The 15,135-nt window shown below is 36.6% G+C and overlaps 1 protein-coding gene across 4 annotated transcripts in view; it reads right to left on the minus strand.

Moving 5' to 3' along the window:
- The window catches only part of Ctnna1 (catenin alpha 1), a 173,494-nt gene that overhangs the window by 44,359 nt on the left and 114,000 nt on the right, over window positions 1-15,135 (minus strand). For all 4 annotated transcript variants that reach the window (XM_058584297.1, XM_058584299.1, XM_058584296.1 and 1 more), the window contains 2 exons: window positions 6,409-6,489; window positions 4,822-4,974 (listed from right to left, as the gene is read on the minus strand). In XM_058584297.1, coding sequence (XP_058440280.1) covers window positions 4,822-4,974; window positions 6,409-6,489 — 234 coding nt within the window. The remainder of the gene's footprint in view (window positions 1-4,821; window positions 4,975-6,408; window positions 6,490-15,135) is intronic.

Genomic DNA, 15,135 nt, shown 5'->3' on the forward strand with positions numbered 1-15,135 from the left:
AGGGGTGGGGGAGAAGAAGGGCAGGGGATTGTGTCCATCTACAACTTAAAAAAATAATAATTTTTAAAAAGGGGAGCTAGGGAGGGGCTGGGGTTGTGGCTCAAGGGTATAGCACTTACCTAGGACACGTAAGGTAATTCTCAGCCCCACATTAAAATAAACAAAATAAAGGTATTGCGTCCATTTAAAACTTAAAATAAAAATTTAAGGGGGGGGCTAGCTAGGGATAGAGCTCAGTGGTAGAGTACCCCTGGGTTCGATCCCCAATACCACAAAAAATAAAGTGAATAAATAAAAATTGAAGGAAGTCTTAATTGGCTAAAGGGCTAACTGTTCCAATCAAGAGAATGATTTTCAGTAGCAAGCAGAAAGGTTCTTATCTTGTGCTTTGTCTTAAGTCAACATATTTTTTTAAAGATCAGATTAGATAAAAGTAGAAAAGACATACTCATCTTCCTAAAATGAAGATAAAAAAATTTCAAAGAGGTAGCCAATAATATGAAGAACATGGCAACAGAAATCCTGATAAAACACTAAATTGGATGTAAATTTATATTCAATGAGTGTCAAACCCACACATATAGTTGTACACTAACACACACCATACTGACAGGAATGGACAAGATGGCAATGTGCAGTATCACCTCCACAGGAAAAACCCAGAAGCTCTGACTGACAATGAGCTCAGAGGCATCACAGAGCGCATATGCTGCCCAAAGGCCAAAGCCATCCTGGGATACACAGTCTACCTCTGGAATGATGGAAGTCTTGGCTATAGCTCTACCTCTATCTGCTATCACTGAAGGAGGTGTTCAGTGAGGGCTGGCACTTGAATGGAGGGCAGCCAGGGAAGAACTGTGATGAAGAGAACCTCTGGAGGGCCTGAGTAAATCATGTAGACTAGTAATTTGTCCAACAGAAATATACTGTGAACTACATAAGAACTTGTCGATTATTTAGTAGCCACACCAAAAAAACTAAAAGACAAAATTAATGATGTTTTATTAACCCCAAAATATTATTTCAACATGTACACAGTTATCAAAAATTACCAATAAGTTATTTTATATTCTTTTTCCATACCACATATTAGAAATATATAGATATATACTGTATACTCAAAGTAACTCTCAACTCACACATGTGGAGCAGCAAGATGGGTGGGAAGGTTTAAGAGGAGACTGGCCCTCTGCTCCTAATCACCAGAGACTCTACTATTAGAATATACTACTTCTGGAGGAAGTGAGTTTCTCACAACTGAAGGAGTCAAAGAAAGATTACATGATGATAAAAAATGCTGCAGAAAGGGATCCACACAGTGAGAATCTTTAATTTCAGGAGGAAGAACCACTCACCCTGGTATGAAGAGATGAATTTGATTTCCTGGAGAAAAGAGAAAGCCTGACTGCTAAAGGGCAGAAACTAAAGGGAAAAACAAAACTCAAATAAAGCAAATAGTTACAAGGTAAGAGAAGTAGTACATGACTGGGTAAAAGCCATAAAAAGGGTCTACATAAGCTACAGGAAACAAACCTGTCCTCTCTTACTGCTTCCATGTTGTGCTTATGGTTTGGTAGCAAGGTAGGCTGGCTGTGAAGTCAAGCTACCTGAAAACTATGCATTCCACATACCTTCAAAGGAGGTGTTGAATATTATCTAATTTGTTTCGTGTGCTAGATTTCTGGGAAGGAATGTACAAATTATTGAAATTTCAGTAGTGATAAGATTCTCTTGATTTTTCACAGCTGGCCCTAGTAATTTATGTTAATAAGGTGATTTAGGTGAGGGGGACAACCATCTGATTAGACAATTGGGGCTCTAAGGTCAGTTCCTTATTGGAGGAGAGGGGAACTGGAAATAAGCTCCATTAAATCATATATTCAATTAATCATAACTACGATGAAACCTCACTAAAACTCTGGACACAAACAGAGAAGTTACTTGGTTGGTGTATACATGGATGTGACAGGAGGGTGGATGTGCCTCGATTCCACTGCGAAGGGGTACATCTTTGCATCTATGCCCTTCCCAGTTGCCCACTGTGCCTCTCTTCATTTGGTCAGTTCTGATATACGTCTTTTAAAACAAAATGTTACATGAAATGTTCTAATGAATTATTAAACCTGCGATGGATCACGGGAAACCCCTAGATTTGTAGCCAATTGATCAGAGTAGAAGTGGCCTGGGTACCCCAAACTGGCAGCTAGCATTTGAGATATGGGCAATCTTGCTGGGGACCATGGCATTCATCTGTGGGACTTTACTAATTCCTGATGGTTAGTATCAGAACTGTACTGTAGTATTTTAGGAGATCCACTTCTCCCAAATGTATCTGGTAGTATTCTGCAGAGAGGCTGCAAAATCTGAGCTTCTCCTTTCCTGCCAGGGCCTTATCCCCATAGTTGAGCTCAGCTCAGCTCAGCTTTTCATTTCCCTCAGCCCCAAAGAAAATGGCTCTCAAACCAAAATTGGCCTGTAGACATCTACTCCAATTAGGAGGGAATGACTAAAAAGAAGTAAAAAAAAAAAAAAAAAAAAAAAAAAAATTAACAAACCGCTCACAAGGAGGTATTTTAACTTTGCCAAAACAAATCTTTGACTAGTTCAATATATTTCATTACAACGCAAAAGTAGTAAAGGGTAAAGAAGCCTTGTCATTGAAGAATAAAGCTTTGCCTTGAGTCAGGAATTTAAAGCTTCTAAAACACTTTGAAAATTCATTTCCTTTTCATAGACATATGCAATTATATATCTTACTATCTCTATTATTATAAATGTAATTTAACTGTTTATAGAATGGTATTACAAAGCCTATGGTTATGCCTCAGGCATTGAAAGGCCACATGTCATTTAATACATAGATAAGAAGGGGGCGGGTGTGGGGATTGAGGACACAGAGAAGGGAAAGAGGTTAGAAAAGGGTTAGAACTGAGCTGTGGTGGGAATACATTCTAATCTCTAAAGAAGCACTTAGTGATGTTCAGAATGAAATAAAAATCACAAGCTTGGGAAAACTTCTGAAGCAAGGTCTCCAATGTTACGAATTCCACCCCACCCCTGTGCTTCTCAGTGAGTATTAGGCTATCACTAAGATAATGAGCTGGGGCACACAATTCTCATTGTTGCAGGGATACAATTTGACTAAACTTAGGCAAGCACTTAAAGTCTTTAAGCCTCAATTCACTTACCTGAAAAATGCTGTTGTGGAAAGTACAGAGTATTGGTATATAGTCCATCTTCAGAAAGTGTTAGTTCTGTTAACGCTGGATAGAGGCTGAAGATAATGCAGTTGGCCACAATAAAGGGCCCTCCAACTCAAGCAAAAACAAGGGCTGCCCTCTCTTTAGCTGCCACACTGAGCTTGTTAAGGCTGGCAGTGTCCTTGATTGCTATCACTCAGACAAACCCTAATACAAGCTACTTATAAGAGATTGCCTTCCTGACACAATCTTTGTACATTTGGAAATTACATCCGTGTTGTCATGTGACCATTACGAACAAGATTATGCTTAATGGAGACACAAATGAAAGTCTCCAATTTTAGTTGCAGATGCCAAAATTATTAACTTAAATAGCAGTAGACTTACCTATGTATTCTGTACATAATCAATTCAGGTCAGAATAACAATTAATGTTCAAAAAAACTAGATTTAAAATTAGTAATGCATTTAATGTGATTACTGATGTTTTCCTTGGAATATTGTTATGGTATTAACCTGGGCTAATGTTACCATAAATTCAAATGCACAAGACACACATTTTACATGAAGGCCATTTTCTGTTCTTAGGTAATGACCAACTTACCAAATGGTTTACATAATATCTTCATCAAATTTTAAGTGTTTTGCATTAATTTATAAAATTAAACAACTTGAGTATATGTTTACTGTGTGTCACATTTCACAAATATAGTAATGAATAAATTAAATAATAACAAATTCAGTTAGCTTAACTTACCTGGAAATTTAATGACAATTCACTTTTTATTCTTATGACCCTACAAACAAACCAACCACTGCTATACAGATTTCTACTCTGTAAATATATCTAATTAGCATCATGTCAGGGCTCATTTTCTTCACTTTTAATTTAAAAATTTTTAAATATGCTTCATTTTTAAAATTTTTAATAAAATAGATAATTCCATATTACATAGAGAGCAAGTCCACCTACTCTTGTTGATAGAAATATTTTCTATAAAAAGCTTAGTATTTGATTGGGAATTAATCCATCATATCATGATTTATATAGGTTCAGAGTATTCATCCTCACCCCATTCTTACTGATTGAGAAATTTTAAAATTCAGAATAATTTTCTTCATTTTTAAAGTAATAAGATGGGTCTGAGTCTATGACTCCGACATAAAACTAGTAAGCACCTGACATACATCATCTTTTGTTCCTTAAAATAACCCCAAGGTAGGTATCATTAGTATCCTGATCTAACAGACAAGAAATAGAAATTGAGAGGGCTTAGGTAACCTGCCAGGAGACAAGGCCAGACAATGTGACTCCCTGAGAGCTCCAGCTCTTAGCTACAACCATTTTCTACACTGCTTTTAAAACAGTGTCATGATATATCTTTACTCATATTAACATTGTTATGATGTGAAGTTTCTAAGATGGAGTCTGTCTATATAATTAGTGTAAAACTGACAAAAATGGTGGCTTGGGATATTCAGTGACAATAAAATTCTCATTTTATACATGTTGCATATTAGGTGAACCCTTAACATTTTTTAGCTGATTAAAGCATGTGAATTAGACTTGCCACACTTCACCAAGTTACTTAACAGTTAATGAAACTGCTAATGTACTTACCTCAATCAATTTGTTGGCATGTTCACGAAAAACTTGGGCATACTCCTTAACTTCTTTCTCATTTCCATTCTTTGCAGCTTCAATCAATACTAAAAGTGGAACGTTGGTTTCCAGGAAAGAATCTGAAACGTGGTCCATGACAGCTTTGCGGAGCTAATAATTAAATTGTATAAATTTGATTTTATTTCCACCAAGTAGCTAGATCATTTTTTCTCTTTTGTACTTTTAAATCTAATAGAAGCATATGATAGATTGGTTGCACTCATATGAGTGCAATATATGAGTGCAACCAGTAATGCAATTGCCATAACCTGCAACACAGGAAACATAGGATCATGGAGACAGTGGTTTCCACTATACTCACAACACTTCAGATAGAATCTAGTTTTCAAGACAACATTCTTTTTTCTTAGGAATTACAAAACTAAGGCTTACATCTTACAGGAATAATACAAAGCTGAACAGAAAGCAGCTCTGGGTGAAGTGGCACGCAGCCTTGAATATATATAATTAGCTTAATTAACTAAATGAAATGAAAAGAGAAAAAAAGAACTTTCTGGCTTATCTAAAAGTGCTAACACACTAGGCACTTTAAAACTTAAAGGATATCTTTATAAAATTTGGGGGGTGGCGGTGGAGTTGGGAGATCAAAATTGAGTATAATGTATGCTAAACATGTACTCCACCATTGAGCTACAAACCAGACGCCATCTTTACAAACATTCCTGATACTGTTCACCAAAAGGAAATTGAATCAGGGATAGTTCTGTCTTTAATTTTGCTTTAAATCAGACATGAGCAATAAAATGTCTCTCTACTAGTTTTTTAGAAATTGTCTGAATTAATTATAATTTCTTATGTCTTAATACTTTCTCGTATAAATTCAATCCTAACTTCTTTAAAAATTAAAACTCAGTCTGATTTTCAGATGGAAATCTCAGCACGCCAAATACCTCTATACCTATCATACTTGAACTAGAAACATATCTCCACCAAAGATCTAAGGGAACTGCAAGTATGTGATCAGAATGGGGCAAGTCAAATGAGTAATTGGAATATTTGTCTCTACTGTACATAATATAACGAGATCCTTCGAGGGTATTTTCATATGTCCCCAAATCATCCTTTTCATGCTAGACTTAACTTATTCAGTCCACCCCAATGGGACCACATTATTCCATATCCCTATGAGATTTTATTAGCCATTATGGACTTTATCAGCAAAAATACAGAGACAGTCACTTTTCTGTGAAAATCCATCCTTTTCCCCCAATAAAAACATAAACCCAAGCCTGAAACCGTGGCACACATGTAATCCCAGCTACTGAGGAGGCTGAGGCAGGAGGATCCTAAATTCGAGGCCAGCATCAGCAACTTAGCAAGATACTGTCTCAAAATAAAAAAATAAAAGGAGCTGGGAATATAACTCAGTGGTAAAGCGCTTGCCTGGCATGTGTAAGGCCCTGGGTTTAATCTGCTGCACATAAAGTTTTTTATTCATTATTTAATCCAGTATTTATTAGAATTTTAATTAAAGCTACAAAATCAAGAACTTAGAAAAGCAATCAGTACTTTCTTCCAGCTTACCTGTCTACGCAAGTCCCTGGTCTTCTTGGTCATTTTATCGATTGCAGAATTGAGTGCATCACTTCTTTCTTTACGTCCAGCCTACACAAAAACGTAAGAGATAAACATTTCAGATTCACAGGGAACCTTAGTAAGAGTCTATAGCTATTTAGTGCTCTATAAACATTGAAAAAAGTACAACTTTTTAATTTTTAAAATTTATTTATATATTTAGGCATACATGCAATACAAGGGATTTAACCCAGGGGTGTTCTACCACTGAGCTATATCCCCATCACTTTTTTTTAAAATTGTTTTTAGTTGTAGACTGACACAATACCTTTATTTATTTATTTATTTATTTTATGTGGTGTTGAGGATCAAACCCAGTGCCTCACACGTGCTAGGCAAGCAGTCTACCACTAAGCTACAACCCAGCCCTATCCCTATCCCCTTTATTTTGATTTTGAGACAGGCTCTTGTTAAATTGCCTAGGCTGGCAACAAACTTGTGATCCTCCTGCCTCAACCTCCCCTGTCGCTGGGAATATAGGCATGCACCACCCAGCCTGGTTTAGTATACCTTTTTTAGACCAAAGTTATAAAATATGGAAAGTATCCTATATGGTTTTCTTCATAAAAACTTAACAACTCTTGGTTTCCATATTATCTGAGATTGGAATTGAAAGGATTTTACCAAAATAAGGAGCCAAGAGACAAAGCCATTTGTTTAAAAATACATTTTTGTGTTAACTCAAGATTCAGCATACACCAAGTTCATTAATAAACAAGCTGCCCTTGAACTATAAGTAGAATAAGTTATATGTTGATGAACTATGAGATTTTTAAAGAAAGTCAGAGATCAAAGATGGTCCCTGACACTAACACCAATACAAAACAATGTTTTAAAACTAAGATGTACCATAATCAGAGTTAACAATGTATATTATACAGTTCAAATCAGAATGCTTTGTGAAATTGTCTTTTTTTTTTTTTTTTAAGAACTTCTAGGCTAAGCTTAATGCAATTGTAGTGTACAGAAAAGAAGATATTAGCCACTCTTGGAAAGGTATATAAATCAATACTTCTATAGAGGTGGGAAAGGGTGGTGATGAGTTGAGATTTGCCTGGGTAATATTCTGAATAGAAACAAAATAGCTGCTAGATGAAAGAAAGGGGACAAAGTTTTTATCCCAGGTGGTGCTAATTGTGTCCTTAGAAATACCTAGTAAGACAAAAGCTACATTAAACTAGGAAGTCCATTAGAAGTCCCCTCCCCTATCCCAAAACATATGTAGTTGTTTCTGAAAAACATGTTAGTAAACACAGGGGAAGCAGGACACAGTGGTGCACACCTGCAATTCTAGCAACCTGGGGGGCTGAGGCAGGAGGATTACAAGTTCAAGGGTAGCCTCAGCAAGTTTGAGATCCTGTCCCAAAAATAAAATAAAAAGGGCTGGGGATACAGCTCAGTGGTAGGGTACCCAGTATGGCCAAAAATAAAATCATCATCATCATCTTCTTCTTCTTCTTCTTCATCATCATCATCGGAGAGATATAAATGGACTAAGGAATTTAACCCAGTGTTCTCCCTTTGGGTGCCCTTGAAACATTCTGGTATGAGTATACTATCAGTATATAAGCCAGCACACCAGATAAATGGGTAAGGATGAGATCTGGTTGTATGTTTTACATGATTTGTTATTTACATCTTCTGTTAAGTGAGGGACAATGCCACTTATCTCTCTGACTTCATTTCTACACACTACTAAAGAAAAGAGAGAAAGAACATTGAGGACTACAGGTTATTTAGCAAAGAAGAGAAAGGACATAAGAAGGAACTTACAAATATTAAGAGTTGAAATTTAAGTGAAAAATTGAGATGGTCACTATGAAGACCCTGGCCAGGGTCTCATTCCTTACCCTTTCCACCAACATTCCTGAACTGCCAATAAAATTAAGTAGTCTGCTAATATTACTTTAGTTGGTAATCTACTAATATCAACAAAAACTGATTGAGGTTGGAGGATTGCTACCTGCAGAAAACTTTTAATTTATTCAAGGCCATCAGTCAAAAGAGAACTCAAAACTAAAAAGTCACTGACAATCTCAAAGTCGAAATGCCAGGATCTAAGACAAAAGATGTCTAAAATTGAATCAAAATCAAACTCATCTTATCATCAATGCTTCAATCTGGAAAGTCTCAGCACATTCCTTAGACACCCAAACATTTACTTCAAGAAAATTTCTCTAAATAAACTCAGTAATGTCTGTCATTGTTCCTTGTCAATTTTGGAGGGTATCGCTAATCATCTATTCTGAAACTATTTGGAATTTGAAACCCAAAAGTTGGGTTCACTGACGATATAAGAGCCCAATCTCCTGCCACCTAGAATGCCCAGATTTTCCCTCAATTTGGGTAAAAGGATTTACTGTGAAAATTATATAAAACCAAATCCATGAAATGATTTTTTTTTTAATATTTATTTTTTAGTTGTACTTGGACAAAATTTTTAGTTGTACTTGGACAAAATACCTTTATTTTATTTATTTATTTTTATGTGGTGCTAAGGATAGAACCCAGGATCTTGTGTGTGCTAAGCAAGTGCTCCACCACTGGGCCACAGCCCCAGCCCCCCATGAGTTGACTTTTGAAGGAATTATAGTCACATAGGAAAATTCATTTAGATACAATGCAATTCATTCCATGAATCTGTTAATTCTGATATTTGCCAAACTGCTCCCAAAATCAATTTGTCTTTCTTATTACTGTGAGAAATAGAAGTTTATGCCTTATTAATCAAGACACGGCAGATCAGAAGCAGATATTTACTAAACTTTTGAGGTTACATTAGATAGACCACTTTTAATTACTTTTTTTAAAAAAAGTACAGTTCAAATAGCAGGTTTAGGATTCCAATGGTACAGTGCTTGCCTAACATGTAAGGGCCCACCCAAGTTCAACCTCCTGTACTGAAAAAGGCAGGGGGAATGATTATATGTACATACATACACACACAGACACACACGCTCACAGCCTTAACACAAAGCTTGATCAAAGTGGAAAGCTTAGTGATCTGTAAAACATGATTTTACTTCTGAAATTAAACTCATTATGAATTTTTAGCAATAGTTTAATTGGGGCAAAAATAAAGTCACTCAAACATAATGTTAAGAAAAGCAAACTTAGAATATAACGGTTAAACATCCCTTATCTGAAATGCTTTGAACCAGAAATATTTCAGATTTCAGAGTCTTCCAGATTGGGGATGCTCAACTTGTATAAACATTATTGGAAGTAGTGAGGAATCTTTAAAATAACTGATCCTCAGTCAATTACTTGTTGACTTTATCTGTCATTGGCTGTGGAGGAAAAGAAAAACAAGTAGCCAATTACAGACATGTTTAAAAGTCATATGACTTAATGTGGCAAATCACCAGTCTCCTGTTTCTTTGTCATTAGGAAAAACATTAAGACTTTTCAAACTCCAAATACTGCTTTCTGTTCTCCTTTTAATCTAGAGTAAGGTTGGAAAGGGTGGGACAAGAGGGTCAAACTCAGGTTTTATTAACCTTAATATTGTTGAGAGCCACAGTTTAGTCAGAATGACGCCTGGCATTTTTGCCAGAGGGAATGGCTGAAAGGTGACCCTGCTCCAGGATTAGAGCAGATCCTGCTGCCTCGGGGTGCCCGCTGCTACTTTGGAGTTCCCATTGAGTTCTCCAGGGGTTCTGGGAGAATTGGCACGTGGAGCCTGGTGGAGGGAGTGTGTTCCCGGGAAGTGTGTGTAGAGTGCGGGTGAGAGTTGGGGAATAAAGAGTTGCTGTTTGAACCTACAAGGCTTTGTGGCTGCTCGGTTATTTTGTGCCCAGCTAGACTGCGGCATAATATGATTTAAAAGGAGGCAGGAAAGTCTAAATTAATATAACAGGAAGGTCTAATTAATTATATACAATGCCTTCATCAGTCTTCAGAAAATTAAAATTAAATTAAATTAGCCTTTTATAAGGCCCAAGTCAAAATGGACACCTAAAGCCTTTTCCTCTCAAAATAATGAGAAAAAAGGGAAACACTGAAGCTGTCATCCATACAGAAGAAGGTTTCAAATAAAGAAAGGGGTATAAAACTTCAGAAAGGAAATGATGCATCAAGCTAATAATTGCCTCAAGAAGCCTTCAGAGAAGACTGAGGACTAAAGAGAATCTTGAGGAAAAACATTTTTAAACCAAAGGAGACTAACACCTATTTACAGAGTCCATCCAGCTCCAGGAGCAATGGCGCACCCATGTAATCCCATCAACTAAGGAGGCTGAAGCAGGAGGATCATGAGTTTGAGGTGAGCCTCAGCTGCCAGGGAGACCCTGTCTCAAAAATAAAATAAAAAGGATTGAGGATATAAGCAGAGATTGATCATCCCTGACTTCAATTCCCAATACCCACACTCCCTGCTTTTTTGGATGTGTACCTAAATGGTTTGATGTGAATAACATGAGAAGCAATTGACCATTATTTCCACCTGGCCCACAGATGGCTGCTGGGCTCTGTGTAAGCTGAATATGCGACAAGAAGTTATTGAAAATCTATACAAAGCTCAACAGTACCTTAATCTTACAATATAATGGTTTTGTAGACATATGTTCTTAAATCCCCATCCCCTTTGTTTTCAATATTCATCCTTTAGTTTTAGGTGGACAAAATATCTTTATTTTATATTTATGTGATGCTGAGGACCGAACCCAGTGCCCGACCCATACCAGGCAAGGACTCTACCACTGAGCCAACCCCTTAAACCCCTTTTAAAGAGAACCCTATCCCTCAATTACAAAGAATAGAATAGTTTCTAGTATGCCTAATACTATTTATTTCATCCAAAAGTTTTAAACAATAGGTGAGGAATTCTAACATTACATATCACTCTATTTCCCTTCTCTTTCTTACCTCAATAAGAGCTAAGAAATGAGCATTACAATTTGGATATTTTCTCAGATGACAGAGCTACATTTAGCAAAAACCATAAAACCCTTCAAAAGACAAGTGACTAGAAGAAATATTTGTAAAACATGATAAAGTTAATCTCCTTCATTAAAAAAAAAAGTCACACAAGTCTATATGAAAATGACCAGTCCTGAGACTAGAGAGTTGGAATGAAAAAAATGTAACATATTACCTGTGAAAAAGAAAATGCCAATATCCATACAAAATGATGTCCAATTTTAAGCCTCTTTAAAGAAGAAACAAAAGAATATTTTTCACTATCAGCTTTGTATACATATTCAGAGTGTGATGGCTTCCACAATGGTGTTAATGGCAGGCAGGGATGGTTGGTACATAATTACAGACTAGGGCAGGACGTAGAAAATGATTTTAAAACTTTTTGGAAAAGCAATGTCTATCAGTTTTAAATAAACATACCCTGTAGCCCAGAAGTTTAACTGACAGAACCTTACTTTATATATAAATTTGCCTTTTATTTCTTTTGCATTAATAATATCACATATTTAATTTTTTTATTGCCTTGGCACATGTTACTGCCATTCCACCCTAGAACTTATTAAGAAGGTTCTTAGAGAATGATGTTTCCAAGCTTCAGCAAACAAGAGTGCTATCGTCTAGCCAATATACATGCAAATCAGTTCCTTTAAATTTAGCCAATTGGGTCAGAGAGCCCACTAAAATTAAGAGAGATTCTTCAAGTAAGTATGAATGGGTATATCATCTCCCAATTTCAAATGGCTCTGTGTAGCCAATGGCAGTCTATACTGGGAGGAGAAAACCTGACTAAATCAAAAGCCACTCTGAAATGTAGAGATGGAGATTCCAGAAAGGGCAATCCCAAGGTTGGGCTAGTATTTAAGAATAAAAAACAAAGCTTGCTATACACAAAGGAAGGGGGAGACATGAATACAAGAAAGCCACTGACAGAGGAAGAGTGGTCTGGTCATATATATTTCAGTCTGTGTATATATTAATCAAGATTTCAAGATTGTTATATTTGTTTTGTTATTGATGTCTATGGCAGAAAAATGAAAGATTGCCTTGGTTTAACACCTGCGTAATCTTCTCTTATGGAAGATTTCCCTCACCTAATGTCCAACTTAGGTATATCACCAAGATGTACTGAATTATCTATCTCTGGGCACAGAATAACTCTAGCACAATGGAAGTAGGCCGTTACATGATCCTGACCCTAACATCCTGCAAGAGCAACAAATGCCCAAATGCACATGCCCCCAAAACTAGAAAGATGGGTTTCAAACTGTGTAACTTACAAGATAAAAATGGAACACCATTCACCACCACTAGTGTAGTAAACAACATCCTTTTCAACAGTTTTCTCTGTTGGGTTTACTAACAGGAGGACAAAAAACTTTTAAAATGTCAACAGTGGACAAGGAAAGGGATAATTCAGGCAAAAAACTGGGATTCTAGAGGCCTAATGTAATATGGACACTTACTTTCAAAAGGAAAGATTCCTTCTTCCTTCCAAAAACAAAAATACACTTAAAGCTCACTTATTCATTATAATACAAGTCTCAATACAACACAGGTCCAAGTATGTGCTTACCAACTAAGACCCCCCAAAAGGATCTCAGCAGAAGAAATATTCAGACCTGCAAAGTTTAGGCTCTCTACCCTAAAAACTGCTATCATTTTTTGATAAATGTGAAGAGATTTTCCAAGGAGCAATCAAGACTGTCAACAATAAAGTTTTAAATTATCTCCAGGGCACTTCTGTATATCAGTCTGGTGCTAGGGTATTAGCAACTTTTAGAATTGGGCACAATTAAGGAAACATTTGACTTTTTTTGGTATAAAACAAAGCTCCTTATCAACCACAAAAGAACAGAAAATGTGCTGGGTATGGTGGCACATACCTTTAATCCCAGTGGCTGGGGAGACTGAGGCCCTAAACAATTCATTGAGACCTGTCTCAAGATCAAAACTAAAAAGGGCTGAAGAATGTGGCTCAGTGGTTAAGCACTCCTGGGTTTAATCCCTGGCACTCCCCCGCACCCCGACAAAAAGAAAATATATCTATAGATAGATATAGCTATGTAGTTACATATGTATACACATTTCTCCAAGTAGGGGAATAACTCTCTCTAATCAGCAATATATATTAAGAGTAAACTCTAATGTGGAGGAACGCTGACAACAACAGCCACCTAAACCCTGCTATAATTTAACACACTAAATCTGCTTAAAACCATTTTACAGAGAGGAGAGACTAGTTAAATTTTATTTTCTCCTCTACCTTAATCATGAGCATCTAAACTAATAAGAATTGAAAGAGATGACACATAGTATCTTCCAAAAGTTGTACTATCACTTTAATTAAGTCAAAAGTATCTGTATGTAGAATAAAGCTGTTCTAAAATGAAAATCAAGAAATTTTAGTTCAGAAAGAACAGGGCATCTGTATAGCCCTTTCAACTAAAGAAAGATAAAGACCAAAATATGATACAAAATTTCATCAATTGGAACTGTGTTTTCCACCATTTTTTAAATACCTTTATTTTGTTTATTTAGTTTTTTTTATGAGGTGCTGGGGATAGAACTCAGTGCATCACACATACTGGGCAAGTGCTCTACCACTTCTATCAATTTTAAGGCAAACACGATTTTTAGGTCCACAGCCTTGGCCTTTTGAATCTAAAGAGCAAGCAGGTAAGAAAAGACGCTGGTGTACTCCTGGGTCCTATGATACAGCATCAGTACTGCCCACTTCTTCTGGGGCATCAAAAAATGATTTGATGGAGATCAAGAGCAATTATGTTTCCTTATAGCTCCAGCTACTCAGGAAGTTGAAGAGGGAGGATCTTGAATTTGAGGTCATTTTAGGCAACATAGTGGAGACCATCTCTCTTATTAAAACAATAATAATTACTAAGACTTTTCATTGCTTCATTGGACAAATGTCCAGGCCCACAAGTCTTTTATAATAGTACTAAGATAATACAATTTAATTAGTTTCCATTTATTTGTATACAAAAGATAGTTTTCATCTTTCTAATCTACATGACCTAAGAATCCAAAGGGAAGGAAATGTTTTTCCCCCTAAATTTTCGCATCCAACTCAATCCCAACTGTGGCTGTCCTAATCCAATTGACTCACACACTTCTTTCATGGAAGTAGTTACTTAAGGGAAGTTATTAATCTGGCTTCTGTATTGTTTTGTGTTTTGTTTTGTTTTTAATCAGAGAGTGGCTGACTTCAGTAAGATATTACAACACCACAAGGACTGGCTTCTTGTTGGGTGGGTGGGGGGGAGAGGATTACCAGAGACCATCCATGTGAGATTCCCCTCCTTGTTAACTTTTTGGGGCAAGCTCCTGCAGAACAGTATTTCTGAAACCTAGGGTCATAGACCTTGTAGGAATCTGATTAAACCTTATCCACACGAAAATGAACAAGCAACAAAATTTCTCAAGCCCGGCAAACATCTAGCCTATAAGGAGAAACTATAGGAAAAAAAAAAAATCAAGGTCAGTGGGGGAAGTGGCATCCTTGGGGTCCAAAACAAGACCTTTCTCCCTCTCTCCATAAATCAGCAACATAAAGGAACACAGTGCTAGTGTGGGCTCAGTCCTAAGACTGTAAACAGAATCCCAGGGGCAACTTTGGCCTGGGGATTTCTGTTTAGTCAATGAGACTTACCTAAGAACTACACTACAAACTGTCTAATTTGTCTTTCCCTTCTCCCTTCACATGTATTAGACAGAAGACTCTACCAGTCCTCAGTATTC

The sequence above is a fragment of the Marmota monax genome, unplaced genomic scaffold, assembly GCF_021218885.2.
Source record: "Marmota monax isolate L192 unplaced genomic scaffold, Marmota_monax_Labrador192_F-V1.1 WCK01_AAM20220418_F8-fsc00006, whole genome shotgun sequence".
Classification (NCBI taxonomy): Eukaryota; Metazoa; Chordata; class Mammalia; order Rodentia; family Sciuridae; genus Marmota; species Marmota monax.